At 44.7% G+C, this 15,152-nt stretch overlaps 3 protein-coding genes and 1 pseudogene across 3 annotated transcripts; 2 read left to right on the top strand and 2 right to left on the bottom strand.

Moving 5' to 3' along the window:
- Positions 1-7,089: 7,089 nt before the first annotated feature.
- LOC110194447 (histone H2B type 2-E) lies at positions 7,090-8,451 on the bottom strand. Its single transcript, XM_020966809.2, has one exon. The coding sequence runs from the start codon at positions 8,141-8,143 to the stop codon at positions 7,763-7,765; it is 381 nt and encodes a 126-aa protein (XP_020822468.1). The 5' UTR covers positions 8,144-8,451; the 3' UTR covers positions 7,090-7,762.
- LOC110194440 (histone H2A type 1) lies at positions 8,415-8,929 on the top strand. Its single transcript, XM_020966801.2, has one exon. The coding sequence runs from the start codon at positions 8,492-8,494 to the stop codon at positions 8,882-8,884; it is 393 nt and encodes a 130-aa protein (XP_020822460.1). The 5' UTR covers positions 8,415-8,491; the 3' UTR covers positions 8,885-8,929.
- A 916-nt stretch (positions 8,930-9,845) lies between these two features.
- On the bottom strand, positions 9,846-10,677 carry LOC110194432 (histone H1.4-like). Its single transcript, XM_020966792.2, has one exon. It carries the CDS (start codon positions 10,564-10,566, stop codon positions 9,907-9,909), a length of 660 nt encoding a protein of 219 aa, XP_020822451.1. The 5' UTR covers positions 10,567-10,677; the 3' UTR covers positions 9,846-9,906.
- A 3,737-nt stretch (positions 10,678-14,414) lies between these two features.
- On the top strand, positions 14,415-14,866 carry LOC110194451 (histone H4-like; annotated as a pseudogene).
- The last annotated feature ends 286 nt before the right edge of the window (positions 14,867-15,152 follow it).

The raw sequence follows: 15,152 nt of genomic DNA on the forward strand, positions 1-15,152 counted from the left end.
ACAAAATCATTCTTTAAGCCTAGGTGGCAAAGTTTATTGTTACGCTTTTCAGCGGACAAGGATTCTTAAAGGATCCTGCAACCTTAGAGAGGCACAGTTAAAGTTATACAGGATAAAATACAATAAAACATGTGCCAAATATGCTAACTAGGGGATTCAGGGTGGGATTAGGGAGTGGTTAAGGAGTGGTCAGTTCTTAAAAGAACACGCACTTCTTGTACCTACTGCGCAGGCGTTTTACCCAGAGTTCACTAAGAAAAGCCCACAAGGGGGGCCACATGGAGGTGTGGTTTTAGGCCTGCTACATCACTAAGTCAACTAGAGTTCAGGGTAACTGAGAGTTGTCCAGTCTGCCACCAATCAATGTCTTGTTAGACAAGATAGATGTAGGGAGTATACATATTGTCTAGAATACAGTTAATGAGGAGCCCAGGATGTAGATAATAAGGTGGGGCGGTAGGATAGTATAGTAGTGGATAAGAATGTCTTTATGGCCCAGTGCAAAGCCACTTTAAACTAATAAATCCTTCAGGTGCTGTTTGGAACTGCACCAGGGAGAGAGATAAGGGTCTTGCTGGCGCCCACTCATGAGTAATTGCTAAGCACAGGGTCCTTGGGCTGGGGACAAACTGTCAGGGACAGTGTTTCAGAGGCTAGGGAGAAATTGGGTTCCAAGTACAAGCACCCAAACATAAGCACCCAAGTACCCCGTCAGTTCCACCAACAATGTACTAGTTGCCTATCTTCCTACAATCCTTCCAATATTAATTGTTGATTTTTTTGGTCATTTTTGCCAATTTTCAGAGTGTGGGGTAAAACCTCAGATTTGTATTGATTTCTCTTATTATTAGTGATCTTGAGCATTTTTTCATATGGTTGTGAATATTTTGCAATTCTTTTGAGGAGACTATTGATGTCCTTTAATTACTTAACCATTGGGGAATGGTTATTAGTCATATATATTTATTAATTCTTTAATACATCTTGGATACCAAACCCTTATCAGAGAAATTTAGTTTAAAGATTTTTTTTTCCCATTCAACCATTTCTCTTCATATCCTAGATGCAGTAATGTGGTCTGTACAGAAGCTTTTCAGGTCCAAATAACAAATTTACATATTTTATCTTTTGTAATTGACTCTATATCTTGTTTGGTTAAGAATATATCTCTTATTCATAGACGTGAGAGGAACGTGATCTGATTTTCTTCTAATTTTTTAATAGTATATTCTTTCATATTAATATCAAGTATCCATTTAGAATGTCTTGTGACATATGGGATAAGGTTTTTGTCTAAGCCCAATTTCTGCCAGATTGCCTTCTAGTTTTCCCAGCAATTTTTACCAAATAAGAAATCTTCATTCTGGCCTGACCAAACCTCCCCTCCCCCCAACACAGAACTTGTTTGCAAACACGGTGTTATTAAGTTCTATTGTATCTGAATATTTTTTGTCTAGTTTATTCCATTGATCCAGCTCTTTGTTTTTTAAATCAATACCAGATGACTTTTGATGACAGCTGCTTTGTAATAGTTTGAGGTCTGAAAGTGCTATTTCCCCTTGGTCCTTACGTCTTTTCACTATTTCCCTTGATATTCTGGATCTTTTGTTTTCCTAAATGAGTTTTGCCATTATTTTATCCAGCTCTAACAAGTATCTTCTTGTTAATTTGATTGGCATAGTATTAAAAATGTAAATTAATTTTTATAGCATTGTCATGGCATAAACATGAGCTCTGAATATTCTTCCAGCTATTAAAGTTATTCTTTAATTCATTTTTTAAGCCTTTGTTTAGTATTTTATTTTTCTCCAGTTACATGTAAAAACAATTTTTAACATTCATTTTAAAAACTTTGAGTTCCAAATTCTCTTCCTTCTTCCCTCCATCCTCCCCATTGAGAAGGCAAGCAATTCCATATAGGTTATACATGTGTAGTCATGCAAATCATATTCATAATAGTCATGTTGTGATAGAAAACATAGACAAGAAAAAAACTGAAAAAAAAGAAAGTTTTTTAAAAAGTATACTTCAAACTGTATTCAGACACCAACAGTTCTTTCTCTGGGGATGGATAGCATTTTTCATCCTAAGTCCTTCAGAGCTCTATTGGATCATTACATTACTGAGAATAGCTAAGTCATTCACAGCTGATCATCTTACAATATTGCTGTTACTTTGCACAAAATATATTTCACTTTGCGTCAGTGCGTGCAGGTTTTTCTGGTTTTTCTGAGAACATCCTGCCCATCATTTCTTATAGTATAATAGTATTCCATCATAATCACATACCACAACTTGTTCAGCCATTCCCCAATTGATGGGCATCTCCTCAACTTCTAATTCTTTAACTTCAGAAAAGAGCTGTAAATATTTTTTTACATATAGATCCTTTTCCTTTTTTTTTTTTTAATCTCTTTTGGGATACAGATCTAGTAGTGGTATTGCTAGGTTAAAAGGTATGCATGGTTTTATAGCCCTTTGGGTATAGTTCCAAATTGCTCTACAGAATGGTTGAATCAATTCACAACTCTACCAACAATGCGTTAAAGTCTCATTTTTCCAATGTTCTCTGCAACATTTGTCATTTACCTTTTCCATCCTATTAGCCAATCAAATAAGTATGAGGCAGTACCTCAGAATTATTTTAATTTTCATTTCTCCAGTCAATAGTGAGTTAGAGTATTTCCTCATATGGCTATAGATAGCCTTGATTACTTCATCTGAAAACTATCATATCTTTTGATTATGTATCAATTGGGGAATGGCTGTTATTTTTATAAATTCGACTCAGTTCTCAATATGTTTGAGAAATGAAGCCTTTATCAGAGAAACTTGCTTCAAATTTTTTTTTCACACTTGCTATTGCTAACTGTATTTCCCTCCATCGTACACCCTTCCCTCTCCCCCCATGTATTACATTCTCTTTCTCCTTTCACCCTGTCCCTACTCAAAAGTGTTTTGCTCCTCACTACCCCCTCTCCCAATCTGCTTTCTATCACCCCTCCCTTCTTTTATCCCCTTCCCCTCATACTTCCCTGTAGGGTAAGTAAGATAGATATCTATACCCAATTGAGTGTATATGTTATTCCCTCTTTGAGCCAATTCTGGTGAGAGTAAGGTTCACTCACTCCCCCTCACTTCCCCCCTATTCCCCCCCACTGCCTCTTTTATGTGAGATAATTTACCCTATTCTCCCATTCTCTTTCTCCCAGTACATTCCTCTCTCATGCCTTAATTTTATGTTTTAGATATCATCCCTTCATATTCAACTGACACCTATTCCCTCTATGCTCTTTCTAACTACCCTAATAATGAGGAAGGTCTTATGAGTTACAAATATTATCTTCTCATGTAGGAATGTAAACATTTTAAACTTATTAAGTCTTTCATGATTTCTCTTTTCTGTTTATCTTTTTATGCTTCTCTTGAGTCTTGTATTTGAAAGTCAGATTTTTTATTTAGCTCTGGTCTTTTCATCAAGAATGTTTGAAAGTCTTCTATTTCATTGAATATCCATTTTTTCCCCTGAAGGATTATACTCAGTTTTGCTGGGTAGGTGATTTTTGGTTGTAATTCTAGCTTCTTTGCCCTCCAGAATATCATACTCTAAGCCCTCCAATCCTTTAATGTAGAAACTGCTAAATCTTGTGCTTTGCTGATTGTGGCACTATGATACTTGAGTTGTTTCTTTCTAGCTGCTTGCAATATTGTCTCCTTGACCTGGTAACTCTGGAATTTGACTGTAATATTCCTGGCAGTTTTCATTTTGGGATCTCTTTCAGGAGGTGATCGGTGGATTCTTTCCATTTCTATTTTACTTTCTGGTTCTTGACAATTAATTAAAACTATTCTAATCCTGAATTAAACTTGAAACCTTATAAGCAATTACTAAAACGTATCTAAATATAGTTACTAAAAGATATCCAAAGCCTATATATTTTAGGACATTAGTATGGATAGGCATCTGTGGATATCCAAATGAACTCAAAAGAAATTGATTAGTTCCCAATTACTTCCAAGATAAAATTGGAAATACATCATTTAGAAACATCATCTTTACTTGATCACTTCCATAGTTTTTCACTGGCATAACAGCTGAAGTTCTAAGGCTACTGATACAATTGCACATCTAGTAGAAAATAGTTGTTTCCCTTTTAAGCTTTATTTCATTTTTAAGAACTACCTGTTATTAAATCTTCCCTCCGGCTTGGAAAGAAAGAGGCTTGTTAAATCAGGAAGCAAATGATTGAGGATAAATAAAATTTCATTTTAGGAGAACGTATTGCTTTACCACTGTGTTTCTTCTGTGAATGATTTAACCAAACTTGACAGTCTACTTAGAAGCAAAGTTACCCATGAAAAGGAAATCAGTTAGTATTGATTACTTTGATTTATTTTTATTAAGGATTGTTAAGGGATCCCCCAAAATTGTGTTTCTGAGTTACCATAGTTCCCAGAAACACTGGACTCAGAGTATGCAGGAGGCCCTGAATGTGTCAAGGACAACACCCTCCCTAACACACCCTTTCCCCCCCCCCCCCCCCCCCCACAGCTAACAGGTATTCTTTGTATCCCAAACTGGACTCCCTGTGTGTACTTGGGAGTCAAGACAGGTACCAGTCTGTTCTAGGCTTGTATAGCTAGGCCCCTTGCAGATGAGCAGAACATAAAGATATGGTCTAGCAGTCCCCAAGGGAAAAGAATGTGACTTTTGCCTTGGCCTTCAGGAGGGGTTTGTTATTTTCCCATCTTTACCCCACCCCCATGCTATGCCCCTTTACTTGGAAATTTCTAGTATCTCTTCCTTCCTTTGACATGAAAGTTTCATGAAATTGTGATTCTCTGTTGATGATTTTTAGTTTCATTATAGTGAAGAGTTCTAGAGGTTTGTGGGGTGCTGCTGGGAAGCCCTGAGATTGCGATGCTGGGCCCTGCCTGAATGAATTCAACTCAAATCTTCTTCCAGCCAGAGGAAAAGTTTAGTAGTGATAAAACACATAGGCCAGGTGATGCCCATAAGGACTGGCAGGCATGAGAAGGTCTCAGCCTTTTGGGCATGAGATTCTCAGCGTCTGAATGGGGGCCAGGGTAGAATTTTTATACACTGAAGTAACTTTGGGTGGCCAGAGAAGGGGGCTGGGAAAAGGGTCTAGGTAAGAATTCTGATTGGGAGGTCTGAGAGATTGAATAGACAGTGGGAATAGATAATGGAGGGAACTGGAAGTCTTTTATGGGGCCTGTAATGAAGGGAACTGGAAGGCATCTGAGTAAGGTCAAAAGGTGGGGCTAGGGCTTTCAAAGGGTGATAAGGAGCTGGGGTCTGTAGACAAATGGGAGCCAGATTCCCTTTGGTACAAGGGGCGAAGATCTCTGCTTAAGCTCACACTCCATCAATAGGATTGAATTCCCTTTTTTAGGAAAAGCTAGTTCTAAATTAAGCCAGGCTAACATAGTCTCTTAAGTCTAGGTTACCTATAGATTTGGTGAATAGATAGATTGATAAGACCTTATCATTTAGTAGCAGATAAGTTAGAGTAGAAATAAAATCATAGAATTAAGGTTAGATATCACAGGACTCTTCACTAAAGATCAGATTGCCATTTTTCAGACAGTTGCAGTCGGACTATTGGGTGGATTGCCTCAGCTTTCCACAAGTTCCTCTGTCCTAGTAACAATTCCTTTTCCTCCTGCCTGGTCTCCCTGAAGCAAGTTCCACTTTATAGAAGATATATGGGCCCCTTTAAAGCAACATTTCTGATTACAGAAGACATCACCAGTAGGACAAGGACTTCTGGGGTAGAATTAAGAAAGCTTGGGAGAATCTAACTAGTCAGGTAACCTGCCTCACTCAATTGAATTATTATTTCCTTTAAGTTTTTAGATGCCACATCATTCAGTGCATTTTTTTTTTGCCCTCTCTCTCTCTCTCTCTCTCTCCCTCTTCCCCCAAGTATCTGTCATTTTTCCTTCTCACAGAACCTCTTCCAAATGGAACAATTTTACACGAAAAGAAAAATCTCCTGAACTAATATGCATAGTGTTGCTAACCAAAGTCCCACACCAGGATTGTTCAAATATATGTGTCTCATTCTTCCCCTTAATTTCATTGCCTCTTTTGCAGAAGGCTGGTAATTTCTGCTTTTTCATTTTCAGTCTTATGGATACATGATTTATCATTGCATTGAGAAGAGTTCTAAAGGCTTTGTAAATTATTTCACTTTATAATGTCGCTGTCATTCTTCTGCCAGTTCTGTTTTCTTCACTCTCTATCAGATCCATACAGGTCTTTCTTGTCTTCCCAGATTCAACTGAAACTGTCCTGTCATTTTTTATATTAGGATTCCATTCATAGTATTTATTTAATTATTTAGCCATTTCCCCACAATAAGTGGACAGCTCCTTTGTATTCTATTCTTTGTCACTACAAAAAGAGCTGTTACAAATATGTATGTGTATATACGCGCGCGCACACACACACACATATTGCACATATTGGTCTTCTTGTACATACAAAGCTGTTTCTGTGATCTTGAAGGTAGAGGCCTTACAGTGGTGTGGGAGAATGAAAGGCTTTGTAGTTTAGTGACTTTTGGAGAATAGATCTAACTTGCTTTTCAGGAAACAGAATGGGGAGTATGGAAGAGACTGGGGGTTGCAGGGGAGATAGGGTTATGGAACAATTCACATCTAGGCCAATACTGCCATCGGTGTACCTATCGCTCCAACATTTTTCCTTTTCCCTCTTTTGTCATCTTTGCCAATGTGACAGATGGTTAGAGTTGCTTTAAATTTGCATTTTTCTGGCATTTTTTTTCATGTGGTTGTTGATACCTCGGATTTCCTCCATTGAAAACTGCCTGCTCATGTCTTTTCACCTTTTTTTTCTATTGGGGAATGGCCTTATAAGTCACAATGAGCTGTATATATATATATATATATATATATATATATATATATATATATATATATATATATATCTTGCATATGAGGTTCCTCTGATAAAGAGAAATTTGTTTCGAAGACTTTCCCCCCAGCTACCCATTTTACCTTCTAATATTAGCTAAATTCTGTGCTTATTTTTTGCCCCCCTCCTAAAAAAAAGCCTTTCAATTTCATGTGATCAAAACGGTCCGTTTTCTCCTCTATGATTCTCATTATTCGGTATTTCATCAAGGACTTTTCCCCTACCCAAATTCTCCGTGCTTTTAACTTGTTTGAAGTCATGTATACATTTGGAGTTTATTTTGGTGTGTGGGTATCAGACATTGGAAGCCATCCCTAATTTCTCTCCAATGCTTTCTAGCTTTGCCAGCTGTCTCCCCCTCTAGAGACATAGTTATATTTTTCCTCCCTGAACTTTATTAGGATAATTTATTGGCTTGGATTGAGATGACATTCAAGTACAGGTATTCAGTGAAGTCTGATGAGGTCTCGCCCGGCAGTGTGAATGTAAATGCACTCCCACAGGAGCAAGGCTGGTTACAGGTAGCAGGAGGGTGGTGTGTTGTTAAAATGATGGTGATAAGTAGTGTGTCTAGCCTACCAAATGTACCTGGGGAGCGGAGAGATGGGGGAAATCCTGTTGCCTTCTTCACCATCCTTCAGAAAGGAAGCAGCCCATCTTGACTGCCCACAGTCAGGCCACACAGACACACATATTCGCGTGACATGGCACACGGTTAAAGCTCTTATTTTGAGAGAGTGGGTGGCTCTTAAAAGAGCCCTTGGGGTTGTAACGCTGCGGTCTCCGCTGCCAAGTAGCCTACTTGGAGCTGGTGTACTTGGTGACGGCCTTGGTGCCCTCGGACACGGCGTGCTTGGCCAGCTCCCCGGGCAGCAGCAGGCGCACGGCCGTCTGGATCTCCCGGGACGTGATGGTGGAGCGCTTGTTGTAATGCGCCAGGCGGGACGCCTCTCCGGCGATCCGCTCGAAGATGTCGTTGACGAAGGAGTTCATGATGCCCATGGCCTTGGAGGAGATGCCCGTGTCGGGGTGGACCTGCTTCAGCACCTTGTACACGTAGATGGAGTAGCTTTCCTTGCGGCTGCGCTTGCGCTTTTTGCCATCTTTCTTCTGCGCCTTGGTCACGGCCTTTTTGGAGCCCTTCTTCGGGGCAGGAGCAGACTTGGCGGGCTCAGGCATAGCGTAGAACGAAGAAAACCTAAGCAAGTCAGAGAACAAACTCAAACGCAGCTCGGTCTAAGTAGTCTGTTCCACTTGTAGTGCGCGTATTCAAATGAGAGATTAAGAAGGTCTAACGTCGGATTGGATGAAGCATGTTAAGGCGTTTCCCTATTGGGAGGAGCGTATGCAAACGACCAGATGCCGGTTCTACTTTCCAATTGGCTGGTTAACCGAAGGAGACTTTGAGCCAATTGGACAGCGCCGCTTAGCCTACCGCTTGATAGTATAATAAGTCCTGCATTCTTCGAAAGAGTGAAAGCCAGCATCTTTTCCTTAGTTTTCTCAAGGAAGTAGCTTCTGTTCGTCATGTCTGGCCGCGGAAAGCAGGGAGGCAAAGCTCGCGCTAAGGCCAAGTCTCGGTCTTCTCGGGCGGGTCTTCAGTTCCCAGTGGGTCGGGTGCACCGTTTGCTCCGGAAAGGTAACTACTCCGAGCGAGTCGGTGCCGGGGCGCCGGTCTACTTAGCGGCCGTACTAGAGTACTTGACAGCTGAGATTCTGGAGTTGGCTGGAAACGCGGCCCGCGACAACAAGAAGACGCGTATCATTCCCCGCCATCTTCAGCTGGCCATCCGCAACGACGAAGAACTTAATAAGTTGCTGGGCAAAGTCACCATCGCCCAGGGCGGTGTTCTGCCCAACATTCAGGCCGTGCTATTGCCCAAGAAGACGGAGAGTCACCACAAAGCCAAGGGCAAGTGAAAAGGGCTCATGAGAGATAGCCTAACCCAAAGGCTCTTTTCAGAGCCACCCAATTGTTTCAGGAAAAAAAGCTGTTAACGAGGTCTATCCTCAATTCTTCGTGGCGTTAGCTTCGGTAATAAAAGCTTTCTGAGAGGCTGATCAAGTGAAAACGAACGCCTCGTCATGTGTAGGCCAAAGCATCTTAGCCTAGATGGGGTTTTCCGGTGGCCCAACTCCTGCATTAGATGGAGCTGCCAAAGTGTGGGATCTGCACTTCCACATTAGGGCAGGAGTTTGGGGAAGGAGGGTAGGAAGTTCCCAGGAGCTCCCGCGATACAGGGCACACCAGGGATGTTGCGGGGCCTAATTTCGGAGTGTAAAAAGTCCCTCCCCCCATAAATGAGGAAGAGGGGTTAGCCAACCCAATCGGCAGACCCCGAACAAAATGTGGGTATGCAGGGAACCCGTGAGAGGAAAGAAAACCTGCCCAATCAAATTGGGGACGGCTGAAGAATTTGAGGCATCGGGCCCTCAGGACTTCTCCTGTCTTGCAGGGTTTTTTTGTGAGACAGCCAGCCAGTCCCAGCCCTCAAGTCCCCAGGAAGTACAAAGTACTCGGCAAGCGAGCGGCCGGCTGCAAAAGTGCCCCCCGCTAGCAGCCCGACACCAGTGTGGAGCTACGAGAGGGTCCCGCGCTGCCAGTGAAGTGGAACGGGCTGCTGCTCCGCAAGATGTACACTAGATGGCACGGAAGTCTCATTATAAACAAAGAGCGATTTGCAGCTCCGGAGGTAAACGTGTATACAACCGTTCCTAGTAAGGGCCCCGCCCCATCACGGGGAAAAAAGGGCTTAAAGTGTGTGTTTCTCCAGCACATTTTCCCCACATTGCCATGTGCGTTCTCTACACCCCCTTTCCCCTTTCCCCGACGCGCGGCCTAGAGGAATGCTGAGTGTTATTAGCCCTTTCTCGGAGACCGTGGGGTGGCTCTGAAAAGAGCCTTTGAGGCTTCTGAAAGCGCAATTTTCCCGTAGCACCCTTCACTTTTTCTTTGGCGCTGCCTTCTTCGGCTTCGCTGCCTTAGGCTTAGCTCCCTTGGGCTTGACCAGCTTGGCCTTAGCCGGACTCTTGGCCACTTTCTTCGGCTTAGCGGCTTTGGGCTTCTTGGGGCTCTTGGTCGCCTTCTTGGCTCCCACCGCAGCCGGCTTCTTGACCTTCTTCGGCGTCTTCTTAACGCTTTTCTTGGCAGCTGCTGTCCCTGCCGCCTTCTTGGGCTTCTTGGCCGCAGCACCAGCAGGTTTCTTGGCCTTGGCTGCAGCGGTCTTCTTGCCCTTCGCTTTGCCCTCGCCAGCAGAGGCCTTCTTGTTGAGCTTGAAGGAGCCGGAAGCACCGGTGCCTTTGGTCTGCACCAAAGTGCCTTTGCTCACCAAACTCTTGAGCCCCAGCTTGATGCGGCTGTTGTTCTTCTCCACATCGTAGCCGGCGGCCGCCAGCGCCTTCTTAAGGGCAGCCAGGGATACGCCGCTGCGCTCTTTGGAGGCTTCCACCGCCTTAGTGATCAGCTCGGACACTGGGGGTCCTGCAGCCTTGCGCCGGGCCCCTGCGGACCCGGCAGGCTTCTTGGCCTTTTTCTTGACCGGAGTCTTCTCAGCCGGCGCGGGGGCCGGAGCAGCCGGGGCGGCGGGCGCAGTCTCAGACATGCTTCTCCGCTCTGTCTCAAACAGTGAAAACAAACAAACAAAACCAAAACTTCAAAAAAAAAAACACAAGGAAAGACAGACCACCACACTCTACAACCCAGAACGCTGGGCCTGGGAGTATATATAGACGAGGGAGTCGTGCTGTGATTGGTGCGCTGTGCAACCCGCCTTCTCAGCCGCTTACAGTCACTCGGCTCTCCTTCATGGTTGTGTTTCTTACCCCTGGAAAAAAGAGAAAAATACAAAAATTCCCGGCACGCAATCGAGCCTTTTCTATCCGAATCTAAAGCGACAAGACTCTGGGTTCGTGTGCCGCTGAACTTCTCTCTGCAACTTCAAATACTGCCCTCGGAGCCTTTCCCAATCCCCCTAACTCTCCACAAAACTCAAGTCAAATGGAGACAACTCCCTGTGTTTCCTTCAAATTCGAAAGTTGTCCTTTTGCTCCCGATGGCCTTTCCTCCAGAGTATGGTTATGCACACCCTTGACTTCTCATTTCTTCGAAAACGAAAATGATTCTCTTCACGTTTACATCGAATTCGTGTTTCTCAGTGAAGGAAGTAGCACAGGCTCTTCCGCGATTTCGGCATAAGGATTCATGGGAATGAGACGCAGCAAGGATTTTGCATCCAGAACGGGCAGCTCCATTCAGGACAGAAGGGGCTTTGGAAGATCCTTAGACCAGTAATTTGAGGGAGTGAAGTTGCATCTTTTGCATTTCAACCCGTTTAGTACCTAAGAAAGACCCAGATTTTGATGGGGGCGGGTCGGTGGTGGGAAGGGGAGGGAGTGCCGGGGGCGGGGGGGAGTGTGTGAAGAGACCACCACAACCGTTCTGCTTCCTTAATTCCCTTTGATTCAACTAAAAAAAAAAATCACAAAATCTCGGAGTTGGAATGGATCCCAGGTGCCACCTAATCCAAACTGTACCAGGGCAAGAATTCACATACCCCAATAAGTGCCCATATGCAGCCTTTGTTGGGGGGAGGGGAATCCCTTCTTTTTAGGGAGAGGGATCACCCACAGAAGCAGCTCCTTGCAATTAAGGATGGCTCTAGATGCTTAAGAAGCTTTCCCTCCCAACAAAAGCCAATATCTGCTTCTTTGCACCTGAACAAGTGTAATTATTCCTTCGTGCCACCATGAGTTCAGAGGAGGATGCAGGCAGCTATCGTGTGCCACCAGATTTCCCCTCCCCTGCCCCATTTCCCTGGATGCCTCCCACCCTTCCTCCCTTTTCGCCCTGTAGCCCACCCCCATCCCCCAACACACACTTACATATACATACTGCCTTCAAGCTAACTTTTTTTCCCCCAAAACAACTCTAGGCCCATGCACCTGCTCTTAATGATTTTCAGCTTATCAGTGACCTTCCTAAAATACAGCTGTCACCCAGAGCTGAACACAGTACGCCAGAAGTGGGCTAGAGTAGGCGCTAGTCCTGTCTTGACTTAGACCTACTTAGCTTTTCTGGCTTCCATATCTCATTGCTGAATTCTCTTGAGCTGGCTACAGTCCTCTTAGGCCCCCAGATCCTTTTCGCAGGAACTGCTGCCCAGACAAGGAAGGTTTCCATCACCTATTTGTAAAATTGGTTTGTTGAACCCAAGTGTATGAGACTTGTTATTTTCCCCTATTGAACTGCACTTTACTAAGATTCACACTGCTGCTCCCGGCTGTCCAAGGCTTTTGGGATCCTAATGCTGACATCCAACAGATTAATTAACTAGCTTTCCCTCGTCTGAAAATCTTCCCCTTCCCTGAATCTGTGCCCCAACCATCAGTCTTGGATCTTCTTCTCTTTCTGGACATTGCTAAAAATAAACCCTATTTTGGTGTCCTCAGCCTTCATTTGTGGCCACAATTCGTTCTGACCTTCAGCACTCCTAACACTATTACTGTCGAATCAGGGTGCACTTTTGAATTCATTTGCCATTCTCTGCTCCCTTTCATCTTCTGTACCTTTTTTTTTCTTAATTCTAAGATCATCAGTGAGTTCCCTATGCATACATGTTGGTTCTTCCTGACAACTCCCTCTTTTCCTCCTCATTGGAATTAGGCTTCTCCATGGTCTTCAGGAATTTCATTCTTGGGAGCTGCTCATTCCTCCTAGGCTCACTTCCCCTCTGAAGAATTTTAGGCCAAGGAGTCCTATCCATCCTTTCCTTGAACCCTTTGCAATCTTCTCTCTCAAAATCCAAGGCTCGCTAAAACTCTGCCTGGCTTTCTTCTCCTTTACTATCACCAATTCTTGGGGTCCCAGTGTCCCCACCAAGGTGCCTATCATTCCTCTCCCCTTCCCCACCCCCAGTCTCCAGAGCAATCACCTCCTTCTCCAGAGAAGCAGTTCCCTTTGTTGCTTCCACCACCTTTTTGAAGTGTGAAATAATCATTAAAAGAAGTCAAGAACTTATTAGCTGCTCTGATTCAGTCAGAGGAACAGAACCCCAGCAAATGTCTGGAAGTCTCCTGTCACAAAGATAGATAGATAGATAGATAGATAGATAGATAGATAGATAGATAGATAGATAGATAGATAGATAGATAGACAGATAGACAGATAGACAGACAGACAAACAAAAAATTACCCCTGACATTTGTGATCTTTCCACAAGGACTTCCCCTTGCAGATGCAGATGGTGCAGATGAAAGAGAGAGAGCAGTTAGGTCGGTTTCAATGACCCATAGAGCTAAATTATGAAGAACTTTAAATGCCAAACTGAGGAGTTTTGTCTTTATCCTATGGAGCAATAAGGAGTCACTGAAGCTTCTTCAGCAGGAGAGTGACATACAGTCAAGTACGGACTTCACTGTTATTAATTTGGCAGCTGTGTGTAGGAAAACCTTAGAGAAGGAAGAAACTACGTTATGTGCAGGGAGACCTGTTATGAGACTGTTGCAATAGTTCCAAAGAGAAGTGGTGAACTGGTTGTGGTGGGTTCTTGTAAGAGATGTTAGAGGTAGACTAGACTAAGCTTGACAATTAATCAGATGGGTGTGGGCTATGGTGGGTAGCGGTGTGTGTGGGGGGGCCGGGGTGTTGCTCTGGATTTTGAAATTTGTAGAGTCCCTTGAGGTCGGCATCCGGCGGGGGTAGGCTGAGGTGGGGGGGGGAAGGAGGCCTCAGAGGTGAAGGGAAGGGTTAAAGGGCTACCTTCCTCCATCTCTCGACCACCTTGCCTTGACCCACTCCCCCAACCCAATCCCCACCCCCCATCTTTTAAAAGTAAAGTCAGGATTGTATGGAGGTAGGAGTGAGGGTGACAGAGGAAGGGAGAGAGGGAGGGAAGAGCTGATGACAATCCTGCTGTCTGACTCATTTGAACCCATCACTCGAAATACTGCCCTTGTTTTGGTAGTCATGTTCGTTTGTTCGAGCAATTCCTAGGTATTGTCATTACATGACAATTATTATTGTCATGGCTAGGGCATGGCAGAGCTTTTATTCAACAAGACAACTTCCTTACAGAAAAAAGAAAAAGTGTGTGTGTGTGTGTGTGTGTGTGTGTGTGTGTGTGTGTGTGTGTGTGTACGGCAACGCAAGGCGTGCAAAACAGAAACTCAAAGGGAACTAATTATCATTACAGAACTGAATGGAACTGAAGAACCAGGGTCTTCCGGAACCAAACACCTAAAATAAAAAATCGGGACAGACTGCCAGTCTCCTCTCCCTCCCCTCAGCAAACAGCAAGCTGCAGATTAGACCTTTCAGGGTGGAGCTTACTGCTTATTTCCCTCTGGCTGTCTCCCACCTCCTATCTGCCCCGCCCCCTGGCCTCTTTCCTGTTCTCAAAGAGGTCCGGCAACGGGATAGGCCGCTCCCTATATATACCGTGGCTGCCGGCGGTTGGGTACCGAGTTCGCTCGTCTTTGTCTGTCGCTATGTCTGGCCGTGGCAAGGGAGGGAAAGGGCTTGGGAAAGGGGGTGCCAAGCGGCACAGGAAAGTGCTGCGGATAATATCCAGGGCATCACCAAGCCTGCCATCCGCCGCTTGGCTCGACGGGGTGGCGTTAAGCGCATTTCGGGTCTTATCTACGAGGAGACCCGCGGAGTGCTCAAGGTCTTCTTAGAGAACGTGATCCGTGACGCCGTTACCTACACGGAGCACGCCAAGAGGAAGACCGTCACCGCCATGGACGTGGTCTACGCCCTCAAACGCCAGGGCCGCACGCTTTACGGCTTCGGCGGCTAAGCCGCTGGTCACATGCTCCTGGACGTTGTGCCTCTAGCGCACCTACCCAAAAAAAAGGCCCTTTTTAGGGCCGCCCATCTTGTCATTAAAGAGTTGTGCTACGTTTGGGGCCCTAGATAAGCTTTCCGGGGTAGCGTCGGCAGCGACTCTAGTCTGGGTCCAGGCGAGGATGGGAGCTGGTGCCATGTACTCGCGATGTGTTATAACTGCACCGGCAAGGACAATAGCCAGAGGGGGAAAGCTGTTGATCCCTGGGAAGCTGTTAGGGGCGGGGTCGACGCAGAACCTCTCTGAAGCAACCACCGTCTCCCCGCACGTTGGAAGGGTACTCTCTGGCTAATGGGGTCACGATTGCCGATCGGGCAACAGAGCCCCGGGACGACGCGATGCTG

The sequence above is a fragment of the Phascolarctos cinereus genome, unplaced genomic scaffold (assembly GCF_003287225.1).
Source record: "Phascolarctos cinereus isolate Bilbo 61053 unplaced genomic scaffold, phaCin_HiC Scaffold_5;HRSCAF=322, whole genome shotgun sequence".
Lineage (NCBI taxonomy): Eukaryota > Metazoa > Chordata > Mammalia > Diprotodontia > Phascolarctidae > Phascolarctos > Phascolarctos cinereus.

Bases quoted from the DNA above. Each gene is read 5' to 3' on its own strand.
- LOC110194432 (XM_020966792.2), bottom strand. From the start codon at position 10,566: ATGTCTGAGACTGCGCCCGCCGCCCCGGCTGCTCCGGCCCCCGCGCCG.
- LOC110194440 (XM_020966801.2), top strand. From the start codon at position 8,492: ATGTCTGGCCGCGGAAAGCAGGGAGGCAAAGCTCGCGCTAAGGCCAAG.
- LOC110194447 (XM_020966809.2), bottom strand. From the start codon at position 8,143: ATGCCTGAGCCCGCCAAGTCTGCTCCTGCCCCGAAGAAGGGCTCCAAA.